Source organism: Callorhinchus milii, unplaced genomic scaffold (assembly GCF_018977255.1).
Source record: "Callorhinchus milii isolate IMCB2004 unplaced genomic scaffold, IMCB_Cmil_1.0 Scaffold4, whole genome shotgun sequence".
Classification (NCBI taxonomy): Eukaryota; Metazoa; Chordata; class Chondrichthyes; order Chimaeriformes; family Callorhinchidae; genus Callorhinchus; species Callorhinchus milii.
Genome location: NW_024704745.1, coordinates 64,995,305 through 65,010,485, shown reverse-complemented (window position 1 = coordinate 65,010,485; position 15,181 = coordinate 64,995,305). Strand labels below are relative to the sequence as shown.

The 15,181-nt window shown below is 39.1% G+C and overlaps 1 protein-coding gene across 1 annotated transcript; it reads left to right on the top strand.

Annotated features, from left to right (window-relative positions):
* On the top strand, positions 1–14,131 carry LOC103186521 (solute carrier family 35 member F2). Its single transcript, XM_042334419.1, has 8 exons — positions 1–53; positions 1,232–1,407; positions 2,237–2,364; positions 3,882–4,041; positions 4,715–4,871; positions 6,196–6,248; positions 8,104–8,258; positions 11,926–14,131. Exons 1-8 carry the CDS (start codon positions 1–3, stop codon positions 12,112–12,114), a joined length of 1,071 nt encoding a protein of 356 aa, XP_042190353.1. The 3' UTR covers positions 12,115–14,131.
* The last annotated feature ends 1,050 nt before the right edge of the window (positions 14,132–15,181 follow it).

Here is a 15,181-nt window from a genome sequence, read left to right as displayed (position 1 = left end):
ATGGTTGGACTTGAAGAGGATTTCTCAAAGAGCTTCACGGGATATAATGAAAGGTGAAGTAACTCTGTATTTTGTAGATAAGCATATTTCAATGCGAGTTCACAAGATATCTGCTTAACTCAGAACAAGAGGACATATTTCCATTCATCTATTTGCTCCTGACGATGGATTCTATAAGATTTCCAATTATCAAGGAGATTGTAGAGTCGTGTATCATGAACTAACTCTTCTGGGCTATCACCAAAGTGAAGAAATGTTGCTTAATTAACCAGAAATCTTGATTTCTCCTAGGCGTGTTCTCAAATTGAGTTCAACTGGTGTCCAGAAACAACAATAACAGCAAATTACACTTGTATAATGCCTTCACGTCGGAAAGACGACCCAGGGCGCTGGACACTCAGCGTTTTTGGAACCAAGTTGCGGTCAGAAGGAAAGGAGGGCAGGGGTGGGTGGGAGAGTATCCGAAGGCACGATCGAAGAGGAAGGTCTTCCGACGGCACTTGAAAGAGGCAAGAGAAGGGGGGGTGAGACAGAGGGATTGCGAGATAGAATTCCAGAGTGTGGGGATAGAGATGCTGAATACATTCAAACACAAGCACTCAAATGGCACATTCTATAGCCAGCAGTTTCATTGATAGCCATGGTCAGTCTTCAAGCCCACCCATTATGCCAAAGCTGGGTGGGGGTTAATCCCTCCCCCCACCCCCCCAGTTGACAATTATCAACTGACTTGAACTGTATTTAGCATTGATGTGATAATTATCACCAACATTGATAATTACTGTATACGTGGCAATTTTTGCCCCATATTGCATATTGCATTTTGCTATTAGGAGCTGCATGTAAGTATTAAAATAGTAATCAATGAACATCTTGATGCTGTATTTGGAGGATGGTGGGTGGGGAGGATTCTGGTACAATGGGATCAAAAGGGGCCAAATGGTCTTCTTCATCTGAACCTCTCTTCTGATCATATATAAATGAATGTTGCTTATTGAGGTGCTTAAAAGAATGACTGGAATTCAGAACATAGAGAATAGAGATTCTTCCCTCAAGTAAGGAATTCCAGAACAAGGGGACATATATTCATTCAGGTAATTTTCAATTTGCTTCATTAGTTTTCCAATTATCAAGGAGAATGTCCAGTCGTGTATCAGAAACTAACTCTTGTTGGCTATCCCCTAAGTGAAGAAATGTTGCTTAATTAACCAGAAATCTTGATTTCTTCTAGGCGTTTTCTCAAGCAAATCCTCCTTGGCCAAGGATTGTCCGTGTTATTATGTGGAACTGGAGTCACCAGTCAGTATTTGGCAAAGGAATTTGCTGTGGAAACTCCGATGTTTCAGAGTTTTCTCAATTATTTGCTTCTGTGCCTGGTTTATACGGGGATACTGGCTTTCAGGCAGGGTATGTTGGATTTGTTTGAGATAAATATCATTAGCATAAAGCATAATGTGTGCTGAAATGTCAGTGTCAGCCTGGCTCGGTTGGTAGCACTCTCGCTTCTGAATCAGAAGGTTCAAACCCTACGTCGGATCCTTCAACTCATAAACTTAGCTGATATTCCAGTACAGTGCTGGGGTACTACATTGTTGGGCTTCGAATGAGATGTTAAACCAAGGTCCTGTTCAGGTTTTGCTTGTTCACGTGGATGTTAAGATCCCATTGCACTATTCAAAAAGAGAAGGGAGTTTCTCCTGGTGTCCTGGCCAATGATAAAGTTGATCACTCACTTCATGCCTGTTTGTGGACATTTCAATGCGCAAACTGGTTGTCGCATTTGCCTACATAATACACAATCACTCCACAGTAAAATTGTGTGAAGAGCTTTGAGGCACCTTCCTAACGTGAAAGACACTATATCACATACAATTTAATACAATTTACCTTTCATATTGGAAGAACGTCTCAAAGCACTTGACATCCCTGGTGATGACACATTCTATAGCCTGGGGGGAGAGGTGGAGATGGGGGGAGAAGACCGAAAGCACGGTCAAAAATAGGTCTCGAATGGAGGGAGGGAGTGAAGGAGAGGAGAATTGGGAGAAGTGAATGGTGGGGTACAGGGTGGGAGCATTTTGTTGTTGGGGTGAGAGCAGTTAAAAATGCATATTCCTAGACAAGGAGCAAAGGATCAGCAGGGAATGGTCGGGCTCGATAGGATGTAAGGGTTATTATTAATATGAGTAACGTGCAAACGAAATGAAAACACAGAATTGATTTTTCTTTTAATTAGGTGAAGAAAACTTAATGCAGATATTGAAAACAAAATGGTGGAAATATCTCCTACTGGGATTAATTGATGTTGAAGCTAACTACATGATAGTCAAGGCTTATCAGTATACAACATTAACAAGTGTTCAGGTAAACCTTAGATCCTTAATCCGGGACATCCTCCCGACGTGAAAGGTGCTATACAAATGTAATTTTATTGTTGTTAACTCTCATTGCTACAATCATCATGCTGTAGATTTTCCACTGCACAGTCTCAAAAGCAAATTAGATGGATTTCTTTTAGGAAATAATATCATTGGATACAGAATATATCATGGGACATGACATGAGCATGTGACTGCCAGATGGTGGAAGGTAAATTGGATGGACCTTGGTCTTATTTTTTCTAGCAATTCGGATTTTCTTCTGTTTACTAAAGTCAATAGAGATTTAATGCTGGTACTAACCTGTTAGTTTCTACCCCTCCCATTCCCCAGTGCTCACAATGTCACCACAATGTGAGGCAACAATAAACAAGGTAAACAGTATGCTGTGGTATATTGCTAAATCCGTTGAGTTTAGATCCACAGATGTCTTTCTCAGGCTGTGGAGAGCTCTGGTCATGCCACACTAGAGTACTCCATACAGTTCTGGTCACAGTGACATAAGGGGGACTGCCTGGACTCTAGACTCAATGCAGAGGAGAGCAATGAGGATGATTCCCAGTGTTGGAGGAATGAGGTATGAGTGACAATTAGACGTTAGGACTCTTCAGTCTTGAGAAAAGACACTCAAAGAGGATATAGAGGTATACAAAAATTTTAAATGAACAATGCGAATCTTGTGATGTAGTTAGTAACAAATATTATATTTGTTATATTCTAAATGTTATTGATAGTAATATTCCACCCTCTCGTCTTGAGGGTGCTTGTGTTTTAATATCTTGCCCATGTGAATACTCTTGGAGCTTTAGACAATGAATGTCACTAAACTGATTAATGCAGGGTGTGGGGAAAAACCATCACAGTTATGATTACTTCTATTCTCATCCAATGTATACGTGCACTTTCAGCAAGATTAATAGGGCAGAAATCAGATGCCTCCCTTCCTGGTATACAGGAAGGTCATTCATTTCTTTACTATACCTTGATGTACATTGTGATTTACATTGTGTACATTCATTATAAATAATAATCCTTGCATTTGATATAGCGCTTTTCACGTCGGGAGGACGTCCCAAAGCGCTTCACAGAATATACTGTAAAGTGAATTGACTGTATATTTGTGGGCGAACGCGGCAGCCAATTGCGCACAGCAATGTCCCACAAACAGTCGTAGATTGAAAATGACCAATTTATTATTGTTTTGTTTTGGAGGGATTATTATTAGGCTCTGTGTGAAGTAAGGAAACTTGCCCAAGGTTTCGCCCTGCCTGGAATTGAACTCAGGTCTCTCGCTTGCAAAGCGAGTGCTCTAACCACTGAGCTACAGGACTCATTAACACTAATTCAAAATGATTTATGATGGATAGAATCCCAATGCATTTAAAAGTTACAATAAAACTAAAACAGTAGAAGGTTAAACCTATCCTCTTGATAACAACAGGTGAATAAATTATTTGTTGGTTTTAAATATTGTTTAAATGTATGATTGTTGTATTCTTTCAGCTTCTAGATTGCTTTACTATCCCTGTGGTGATGTTTTTATCCTGGTTTATCTTACATTCAAGATACAAAGTTCTCCATTTTGTGGCTATATCAATCTGCCTGATGGGTGTTGGGGTCATGGTTGGTGCAGATATTCTGGCAGAAAGGGAGCAAGGCTCAGGTAAGACTGGATGGTGTGAAAGGTCTGACCATATCTAGAGACGTTTGACATTGAGCAAAAAGAGTGAGTAGTGCTTTTCAGGTCATTGTGCCTGAAAGAACTACCTGCAGAACAGTAAAGTCACCAGTAAAATGAGATTGTCATTTGACTGTGTTTGGTAGTTTTTGTGAATTTGTCTGCAGGCACGCTTATAACTCTTAATACGTTTACAAATTTATTTCAGTTACATTATTTAGAACTATATTTATTATTTTATTTTGCCCACAAACCACAGTCACTCCACTTTACGGTATATTCCATGAAGTGCTGTGGGACGTCTCAACGACACGATGAGGCACTATATTAAATGCAAGGTTTATTATTTTTAACTATACAGTGAAAAATTCATAAAAGTGGCCAAACAAACAAACAAGAATAGCAACAGATACTCCCTCAGGACAACATTTGGGGATGAAACAGTAACATTGCCAATGACAATATTAGAACATTCCTCACTCTTGTAAAACTGAGAGTTCCATTAATTTTATTAGAAGATTGAAGATTTGATATTGGGAGCATTTCATCTTTACCTTGATTGTTCAAAAGAAAATGTTGCGTAAAGTAATGTGTTGAAGTTTTGACTTTTTTTTTGCTCAAATGGACTGACTTACTGTCTGATTTTTCTTTTAACCAGTTAAAAACATATTGCTGGGAGACCTCCTGGTCCTAGGAGGAGCCATACTTTATGGATGTTCCAATGTGTGTGAAGAATACGTTGTGAAGAACCTTAGCAGAGTGGAATTCCTGGGAATGATTGGCCTATTTGGGACCTTCATTAGCAGTATACAGCTGTAAGGAATGGTGAAAGCTTTCTGCTCCATATCCAAGTCAAGCAATATTTAGGAATGGACATAGGAATGTGCAGGACCAAAAAATCCCATTGTGGTCCATCTCATCAATCAACAAACTGTGTTGGTTTGATACTATGGGAAACTGTTTTAAGCACAAGTTCCCAGAAAATGTGTGTGGAAATTAGTTGGGAAGTGGGATGAATACAGTTTACTGGAGTTTGTAATTGATTCCTGTAGTAGAGTCCCGTAGTATAATGGTTAGCGCACTCGCCTCGCAAGTGAGAGGACCTGGGTTCAATTCCTGGGAGAGGCAAAAACTTTGGCAAGTTTCCTTGCTGTGCACAATTGGCTGCCACATTTCACTCACAAAATACACAGTAAATCCACTTTACAGTGAAGCGCTTTATCAAATGCAAGGATTATTATTATATTATTATAATCATTTGGAGACCAGGAAGGATCTGTTGCAGAATGTTTCCTCAAGAGATTGAGTGGTGTGTGGAGTCCTCAAAAGGGGTAGACTGTGTACAGTTTATGAAAGGAGAGAGTTTGATGGTTGAAAGTTCCAACCCCTGTCCTCCCATCATCCAATGCCTGTCCTTCATCATCCACCTCAGGAGGACTGCACTCGCTTGGTTCGAGTCTTACCTTACAAACCACCAGAACTGCATTTCTGCAAATGACTTTTCTTTACGCTTCCACCCAGTCACCTGCGGGATACCCCAAGGATCCATCCTTGGCCCCCTTCCTCAATCTAATTCAAAAGCAAATAATATATTATTAATATATTAATTATATGCCTTATATAATGCTCTACAACTTGACTAGACTATTGGCAAACTAAAGTTTTAATGTCTTTTTTGTATAAATGAAATGGTGATTAATATTATTGAATACAATGATAGAATTGGAGCATGATTCACTTCATGGTTGTTTTTAGCCCAATGCGGTGTGCAAATTGCTGCCGGGTTTGCCCACAACATACATAGTCAATGTTCCAACCCCAATGCTTTACAATATAGCACTTTGAGACAATGTTATAAGGTGCTGTATTGAATACAGGAATTATTATTATTATAAATTTCTGTTTCCTGCTGAAAATGGCAGCCAGTCATGTGCGAGGAGAGACAATGATATGCCATAGGAAATCCATCTTCTGCCTTGTCATAACCACTATTAAAGCTAGATTTTAAATTATTATGTCTGCTCTCATACAAATAGAACTAAAAAGAAATTCATGAAGAAGTGTCCCACGAATACCTAGTTGACACACTGCTTTCAGAAGTCAAGTCCATCATTTTATCTATTTGCTTTTCTGTTGCAGAGGCATTGTAGAACATAACACGATTGCTGCCATTAATTGGAATTGGGAAATTGGTAAGCAATCACTCGTTTGGGAAACTTCACTCATTTCCTTGCTACTCACTCTAGCTTTAGCTATAACCTATGGAAATAGCCTTGAAAGAAAGTTAAAGATTTACTCTGCGTTGTTTTTATTTCTGAAAATTCCTCCTCCCAACCTCAGGGTTGCTGAGTCCATTTCTAGCCGCCATCACCCCACCCTCCCCTGAGACCAGTTAACTCAATGCCGATTTGATATTTGAAAAGAGAAGGGTGTTTCTCCTGGTGCCCTGGCCAACAATCACCCAAAATAAAATTAGTCATTCACTCCATAGCTGTTTGTGGGATACAGTTCAAGATCCTGGTCCTCACCTCCAAAACCCTCCTCAATCTTGCTTCCCCTACCTCTGCAATCACCTAACCTCCTAACATCCTGCCTGCTCCCTCCACTCAGTAGGCTCTGGCCAGCTTCACATCCCCTGCCTCGCCTGCCCAACCATTGGCGGGCGGGCCTTTTGCCACTCTGCCCCCACCTCTGGAACTCCATCTGGCAGTCCCTCTGCCTCCTTCAAGACCCATCTCAAGATCCTCCTTTTTGACCGTGCTTTCGACCACCCTGCTTCCACCCCCTGTCCTCCACTTTCCCCAATCCCAACCCCCAGTTCGTGTCCAAAACACTGACTGTCCAGCACCTTGGGACATCCTCCTGACATGAAAGACACTATACAAATGTAATTTTGTTGTTTATGGTCGGTTAACAGAATAAATGTTCTTGATTGAATAATTCTTAATTTATGCCATAAATCAAGAAATATTCAATCAAAGAAAAAGCTGAAAGCACACTGCTGATCAAACATGAACTTACCTAGACTCGTGCTAATGTGCAAGAGGGTGGGGGGCAATTTTGGTCCGGAGGCTACAGGTTGGCCATTGCTGGCCTACATTCTGTAGTAAATCCTGTGAAGCAGCTTCAGAGTTTTGATTGACGTGATGAATCAAATGCAAGGATTATTATCATTTATTACTGGGTGTTAAGGAAAAAACTTTTTGAGTTCCAATCAAACACAGCCACTGTTTGCAACCAGCATGGTGTTTATTAAACTCCAGGATCCGTCCAAGTTCCCGATGGGCGTGGGCAAGTAAGCACAATCAATCAATTCACTAACAGAACAATACTACCGCGTAATTCCTCCTCGTGGTTGTCTACTTCTGCCCTCTAGCTCTCAGTCTTCCATCCACGGTAGGTACTGTCCTGGGCGCGCGCCGATCTTGGTCTGGGACGGTGTCTTAAGCTTGTGTCCATCCAATCATGGTGCGGACGTTAGGTCACCTGGCCAAAATCATGCTGGGTTCAAGTGAACATCTCATGGAGTGTACGTGCCTCACATACACAAACACACTGTCCTTGAGACAGTCCGTTATCTTGTGTACTTGCAGGGCAGTAGTACACATCTCGTCCTTGAGACACTCACGTGATCCTGGGAAACTCATGAGTTTCAGTCCAGTTCTCCCCATACTTAACTTAAAAGTTAACCTGTTCGCAACATCTATTATGATTCTAACATTATACAAAAAGTGTAAATTCTAACATGGGTCATATATACCAGGAAGGTCTTAAGCTCAATTCCAATTGGCAAAAGGTTAACTGATCTCAGGCTGCAATGGCTACAATTAAATTCAGTAACCTTGAGGCAGGCAGGAGGCGGGATTTTCTTAGACACAGATTTCAATATAGCTTTTGTGGTTTATCGCTTTGTATTCATAACAGAGTAGTTGTGTCATAGCTCACTTATGAAGAATGATCACTTGATTGGTACGAATGGGTTGAACAGCAGTTTCAGCTGAAGATTTAAACTAAACTTATTCTTATTTTGTTTCCTCTTTCTTGCAGTGCTATTGTTTATTGCATTCGCCGCTTGCATGTTTGCATTGTACAACTTAATGCCGATTGTGGTTAAATTTACCAACGCTACCTCCATCAACCTGGCCACCCTGACAGCCGACCTCTACAGCCTTCTCATTGGGGTTTTCTTGTTCAACTACGAAGTATGTAAGAGGGTTAGCAAACTAATGCATTTATGTAGAACCAAATGAGTGCTCTGTAGCAGAGCTATAATAATAGTGGGGACAAGACATCCTACTTTGCCATACATTATGGGTGAACAATGGGTCATAACCAATTCATTGATCACCCAACTTTATCAGAATGGGTCTGAAGCTGATTTTCAAAAAATCTCTACACCTTGTATTTAACAACAACTTGTATTTATATAGCGCTCTTTACTCAGGATAAATTCTTTGAGCGATGAACAATAGCAGAGTTTAACACCGAATGGGAGAGTAAAGGGAGGTGAGGCAGAGAGCTCCATGTCATAGTGGCTGAAGGCACAGGAGCCGACGGGAGGTGCACAGAAGGCCTGAGTGGCCAAGTGAAGATAGTGGTTAGAAAGTGAGGTGTGAGCAGCTCGGAAGGTGCGAGGGCATTTTCTTGTTCAGGGGGAGCACGTTCTGATTCCAGCCAGCATCTGACTTCTAGCTGCGCTAACATGTCCTTCTGCACAATCTGGAGCAGCATTGGCAGCTCAGATGTCATTGGGCCTAACTAGTGCATCAACGTCAGGGGTGATGATAGGGTTAGAAGGAAAAATAACCGATTCGATAATGTGCTCAATAATTCGCAAATCTGTTATGAAACATCCCATTTTTCAACTGTTTGACAAATTGCAATTAGAAAAATTCATTTTAAGCATATCTCATCAGCTATCACAAATAGCAGTAAGCAGAATATCCAGCTTTGTTCTCTTTATAGAATGATATTCTAGCTTTTTTTAAAAAAAAATTGTTCCAGCATTGCCAAAGCACATGCTGTATGTGGTTAGGAAAGTAAGTTTTTATTTGGTCAGATGGGTGTCTAACACATGCAGAAATCCATCACTTTGCTTAAGAGTAGACCAAACCAGACTGAGAGTTCCATGCGTCCCATCTACTGAAAGATGGACAATCTGCTCATTCTTTATTTGTATACCTCATCTAAATCCTTTATATATAAATAAATGTTAATATTAAAATGTACAATAAGTGTTCATTTAACAGCTAATAAGATGGAAGTTATTTTGCAACATCATTTATTGTTAAGCCCAAACCATTAATTTTCTGTGGAATGCCATCTTTTGCAGCCTATTTCTTTTAATGGCTGTTTATTTGAATATCTATAATTTTCTTTTTGTTGAAAAGATAGCAGGGAGCTGTGCCAGGCTGCTCAGCAATAGGAGAAGTCACACCACAATCTCTGAGAGCTACTGCTGTTTCAAATCTCCACTGCCTGCTCTCGGACTATTTTCTGTGTTGAATAATTATAGAAAAGCACAAAGATTAGTGTCCCTGCAGCAATGTGTAGGAGGACTCTATGGAAACAAAAAGGAAAAAAGCTGTTGACACTGTGATAAATCTGAACCCCTCCTGAGCCTCCATTGCAGAAGTTTTATATTACGTCAACCGGTATGACAAGTTAACATTAAAAGGCTATTTTTTAATGATGACAATTAATCCTCCAGTTATTCTTTTGCATTTCAAAGATGCAGTAAGTTCAGAAATTTCTGTTCATCTTTCAGTAGATAGGACGCATGGAACTCTCAGCCTGGCTCAATTGGTAACATTTTTGTCTCTATCAGAAGGTTATAGGTTTCAAGCCCCAAGTTGGCTTCAAAATTACAATTTAAGGTTTGTCCAAAACTTGTACTCTCTGAAATGCTAAGAAAAGTTTATCTAAACCCATATGGAACCCCTCCCATATAAAACAAGGTAACAAAGGTGACTGAGAAATAACTGTACACTTAACAGAATTTCCTTTATAATCCTTAACTTTACAGCATCATTTTGAAGTGTACCTTCCCACTAATGTTTTTTTTAAAATGGCAGATTGATTTTATTTTGAATTTGAAAAGTACTGCATTTTATAATTCATATCCACTGTGATTTATTTACTTTTGGTCACTGGGTGTCTGGCACATGCAGAAACCCAATAATGTGCTTGAGGTTATCAAACCAAACTGAGAGTTCTGGGCATGTCATGGAAATTCCTATGTTTGGATTTTGATTTACTGCGGAGAATCACTGAGCTGTTGGAGATTTAAAGGAGTTAAGATTGTTTTGGTCAGCCAGAAATCCATTACCACTCCTGAGTTTATCCAAATCAGATACAGTTCAATATATGTAAGTCATCATGAAACTTTCCTTGTGTTTGGATTGAAATGCCCACCTTACCTGGAGGGATGCACCCTGCTTACCTAATTCTGTGGAGTATTAGATGCAGGTTGGCAAGAGCAAAGAAAAGAAGGGCAAATCGGGAGGCAGAGGGGATGATTTCTATAACATTTTGCCATTCATTCTTCCTAACTGTTTCCTTTGACCATTGAGTTGGGGCCTAAAAAAACATTTACTCACCATTAATTGGACATTGGAGTATTGGAGTGTCAGCCTGACTAGGTGAGTTCAAAGTCCCGACATGAGGCTGGAACCCAGAACCTTCTGACTCAAAGGAAAGAGTTCTTCCAACTGACCCAGGCTGACACCAGGTTAACGAAGCCTGGGTTAATTATTAAGTGATATGCTCTTAATCATTCTGTTTTTTCTAAATATTGAAAGTGACAAAATGTTACACCTCAATGCTGGAATTGCTAACAAATTGTCGGAGCTTCTTACCAGAAAGGATGGTTCCGGGCAGGAAATTGAACTCAGTTAAGAAACAGCTCGATGCTGTAATGGGTGAGATATTAAGGTGAGCAATCTGGAAAGATTAGATCAAATAAGGCAAAGGGAGTTCTTCATTCAAACTTACAAGATATTGCTCTCAATGGCAATTGCCATTTCAGCTAATTAAACCCCAGGAGCACTCCCAACACACTCTGTGGGACCCCAAGGCTTGGCTCTCACCAACCTGCACCTAACATTCTCCAGAATTAGGTAAGAAGGGTGAGTCTCTCCAGGAGAGAGTGCATATTCCATTCCAGACACAGGAGAATTTTTATGCGTAGGTGGCATACATATGTGGAACTCTCAATTTGAATTTAAATTATTTTGATCATGGTGTTGGGTTTCCGCATGTTTCAGACACAACAAATTACAACAAAATGATATAGAATTACACGTAATGTTACAGCACCGAAACAGGACATTTGTTCTAACTAGTTCTTGCTAATGTTTGCAATCCACACAAATCTTCACTCTTCTTAACCAGCTCTCCTCTACCCCTCTTCTCAAGTATGCATTACGTCTTCTCTTAAATATGTTGAAACGTTTTGCTTCAACCATAGTTTACAGGAATGAGTTCCACTTTCTCACCTCTCTCTATGTAAAGTTCCTCTTAAGCCACTTTTTAGATCTGCAGCTGGCTATTTTATATTTATTTACCCTAATTTTGGACTCACCAACAGGTGGAAACAACCTATTTATTATGACTGAAATAAAGAGGTATGTTTAAGACAATGGTCTTAGGGCTAAAATCATGAGACATTTCAGACCTCTGATTATTTGTTTTAGAAAGCAGTGCATCTGCCTGTTGACCATTTGGAAATTAAAACATAGATGTATTAGAGAAATAGATGGTTTAAGGTTTACAGAAGATCTTAAGCTTGTACTGTACTACCTTATTTCCACTGATTTAATGCACACTAAAAATTAAGGATTGCATGATTAATTCTCTGTTTGTTATTAGTTCTCAGGACTGTATTTCCTCGCATTTGTGGCCATTATATTTGGATTTATTTTATACTCCTCCGTTCCATTACCAACAGCCGAGAACCAAGATCCTGTTCAAACTGTGTCCAGTCAATTAGATGTCACTGCTCAGGCAACTGAGGTCAGTGCTCAGGAACCTACAGTCATACAGCATGAAGATCTCTAATTATTCTTGGTCTCAAATGTTGTTAGATTTCTTAATGGTATCATAGTCATAATACTTAGGAATACATGGGTATCATAGCTTTAATAGACAACAGGCATAATTGCCTTTAAGTATTGTTGCCAGCAGAAAGTTATTTATTTTGGGGATAAAAATGGTATTTTGCGCACACCATAAACGAACCGTGCTCTTTAATGCAATTAAGTTAGCTGACTGCACACTTTTCTAAGTGTACAGGTTTAATCCCAATACTGTAGTTTTCAAATGAAAGGATACATTACAATGTAAAAAGTGGCAGAGGCCGATTTGAAGAATTGTTGTCAAATGATGGTGCTATTGATTTAAACTGTAATACACCCTCATTATTTATCGAGGGTTATGCTTTATACAATGACATGATAATTTCTTAGATGTAATATATTCCAAGCTTGTATAATATCATGCATACGTCTGTGTTAATATTAATTTTAATACAATACAAAATTACAATACAAAATTAATCAGGTTAAGTCTCCGATTTTATGCTTCAAAAATGTAACATTTGATATTTCAGAATAAGGAAATAAAGGTTCCTGTAATTTAACCCAGTTGTTATTGGCTGGGTGGGGGACATAGAGCAGGCCAAAGCCTGCTGAGCGGAGGGAGCGGACAGGTTAGAAAGTAGGCGCTGAGACATTGAAACACCTACATTTTATTGGGGTTTTTAACAGTTCCAATATATTTTGCACCTGCACAACTGCCCCCAGTTGAGGTCAGCCCTCCTAATTGTGTACTGTAAACTATTTTATCACTGATCGTAGGTGACAGTTGAAATTCGAACCCACAGCTCTGCTTTCTGAAATATTTCTGAATACAAAAAGAACAATTTACTGAGTAAAACCCATACACCATCCTCTGTAATGCTCTACTGCTCCCTGGAGTCATGATGGCCCATATAGAACAATTGTTGTTATTGTTAACAAAAAAATCTTTGTGGCATACAGTGGCAGTATTACATCTGCATTTGGTGCCTTGGGACATCCTCCCAACATGAAAGTTGCTATACAAATGTAATTTGTTGTTGTTTTGTTATTGTTGGAACAACTTGTAGTGTTTGAGCAGAATTCTGTAATTTTACAAATTACAGAAGAGTCAGCAGGTTGATGTCTGGTGATACGAAAAAGATTACAGTAAAGCCAACAGCAGTGGAAATTTAGCTCTAATATAATTTCTAACACCAGCTTAAACCTTGTTGAATGATAGCGTGATTGCAATCTTGATGTAACGGCAGTAATTCAGTAGTGCCTATGAACAGACATCAACCTTAACACCTACTTATTATGCTAAGGGAGATATTGTATTATCCTAAATATTCATGTAATCATCTGGTGTAGTAATGGGAACACCCAAATGCTTAAAAGAGAAGGTCAGCATTCTTGCATTTAGTATGTAGTCATAGAGCTTTCATTTGACAAATGTACTCTTTCAGAAATATTTTGTTTTGACATTACTGAGTACCACAGAGGGTTTGCATGCTATCCTTTGATTCTGGGATTTGAACTTGATACTAGTTTGGGTTCATCTCAAAGCTGGTTCCACAGACTTAAGCCCACAGTTCTGTGGAGAGCACACTTAATGCACTGGTCAGTAACACTTCAGCTGCATCCAACATCAGACTTCAAGCCAGTTCTCAGCAAAGCACGTTTTCTAATGTTGCTAATGTACATGTTTAATCCGAATGGTATTGTTTTCAAATTCAATACATATTACAGTACAGAAACCAGCAGAGGCCTATTAAAGGACTGACGTTAAGGAGCTGTTTATTTGAACTACTGTATAATATACTCTCATCCTTTTAGAGAGATATGCTTCATACAATTACAATATCATTTCTGAGATATAATATATTCCATCCTCATATAATAGCATGCATCCTGCTGTGTTAATATTAATGTTAATCACTTTCGGTCTACAATGTTATGTTTGAAAAATGTAACATTTGAAATTGTAGAATTGGGAAATAAAGGCTCCTGTAATTTAACACAGTGGTTATTGCAGTATTATTGTGCCATTAATGTAAGTTATGAGCTGCATTCTATTATGATCGGTGATGACACTAGCATCCTTATGACAGGATCAAGAATTTCTGGTGCTAATACCGATGTCATAAGTGGGAGAAATGGACTTTTTATAAAAATCTGAGGAATTTAACCCTTTTGATGCTAAATTCAAAAACATATTTCATTTGGAAAATAAGGATCACAATGTAACATTTCTATTATTCTTTAAATGTCAGCTGAAATGTACGCAAACTGGCAGCCACGTTCGTCCATAGAAACAGTCACTACACTTTGCGGTGAGTTCTGTGAAGTGCTTTGAGACATCCTGCTGAAGTGAAAGGCGCTATATTAAGTGTAAGGATTATTATTATTAATAATACAAGAGGCTTGTTTTACCATGTTAATTTAAAACATTCATTGACTCATTATTTCTATTCCCACCCCCAAAAACTGTAGTGATGCTATAATCGGGGTGGTCTCCTCAGGGCTGAGCTGGATCCCAGGTGACTTGCCTCACATGAAGTAATAATACAACTACTTGCATTTGATATAGTGCCTTATCACACCATTGAGACGTCTCAAAGGGCTTCACAGAATATACCGTAAAGTGAATTGACTGTATATTTTGTGGGTGAAACAATATCAGAATTGAGTTGATCCTCTGGCAGTGTTGGTAGTCTGGTCCCTGCACCCTGGTAGCTCTGAGGTAGACCTTGGCACTGTTAATGGCAGCCAGGATTTAGAGGGGTAGACTGGTCATTGGGAGCAGAGAATCTTTCCACATGACTCCTGATAACTCTGCAAGCGAAAGCCCTGAAAACATTTAAACGTTTTAATGTTTACTTAAATTGAATACATTTTTGGTCAGGCTCTAGCTAATCACAAGATATCCTAAAGGTTGCTCAATTTCCTTTGAATAAATTTAAATGGGCATTTACATACCAGTTCAGTCAGTTTCCATATTTAAATATTTAAGAGTTTACTGTAATTGTTAATGCATCAATTATGATGCTCCCAAATCAGGTTTTGAT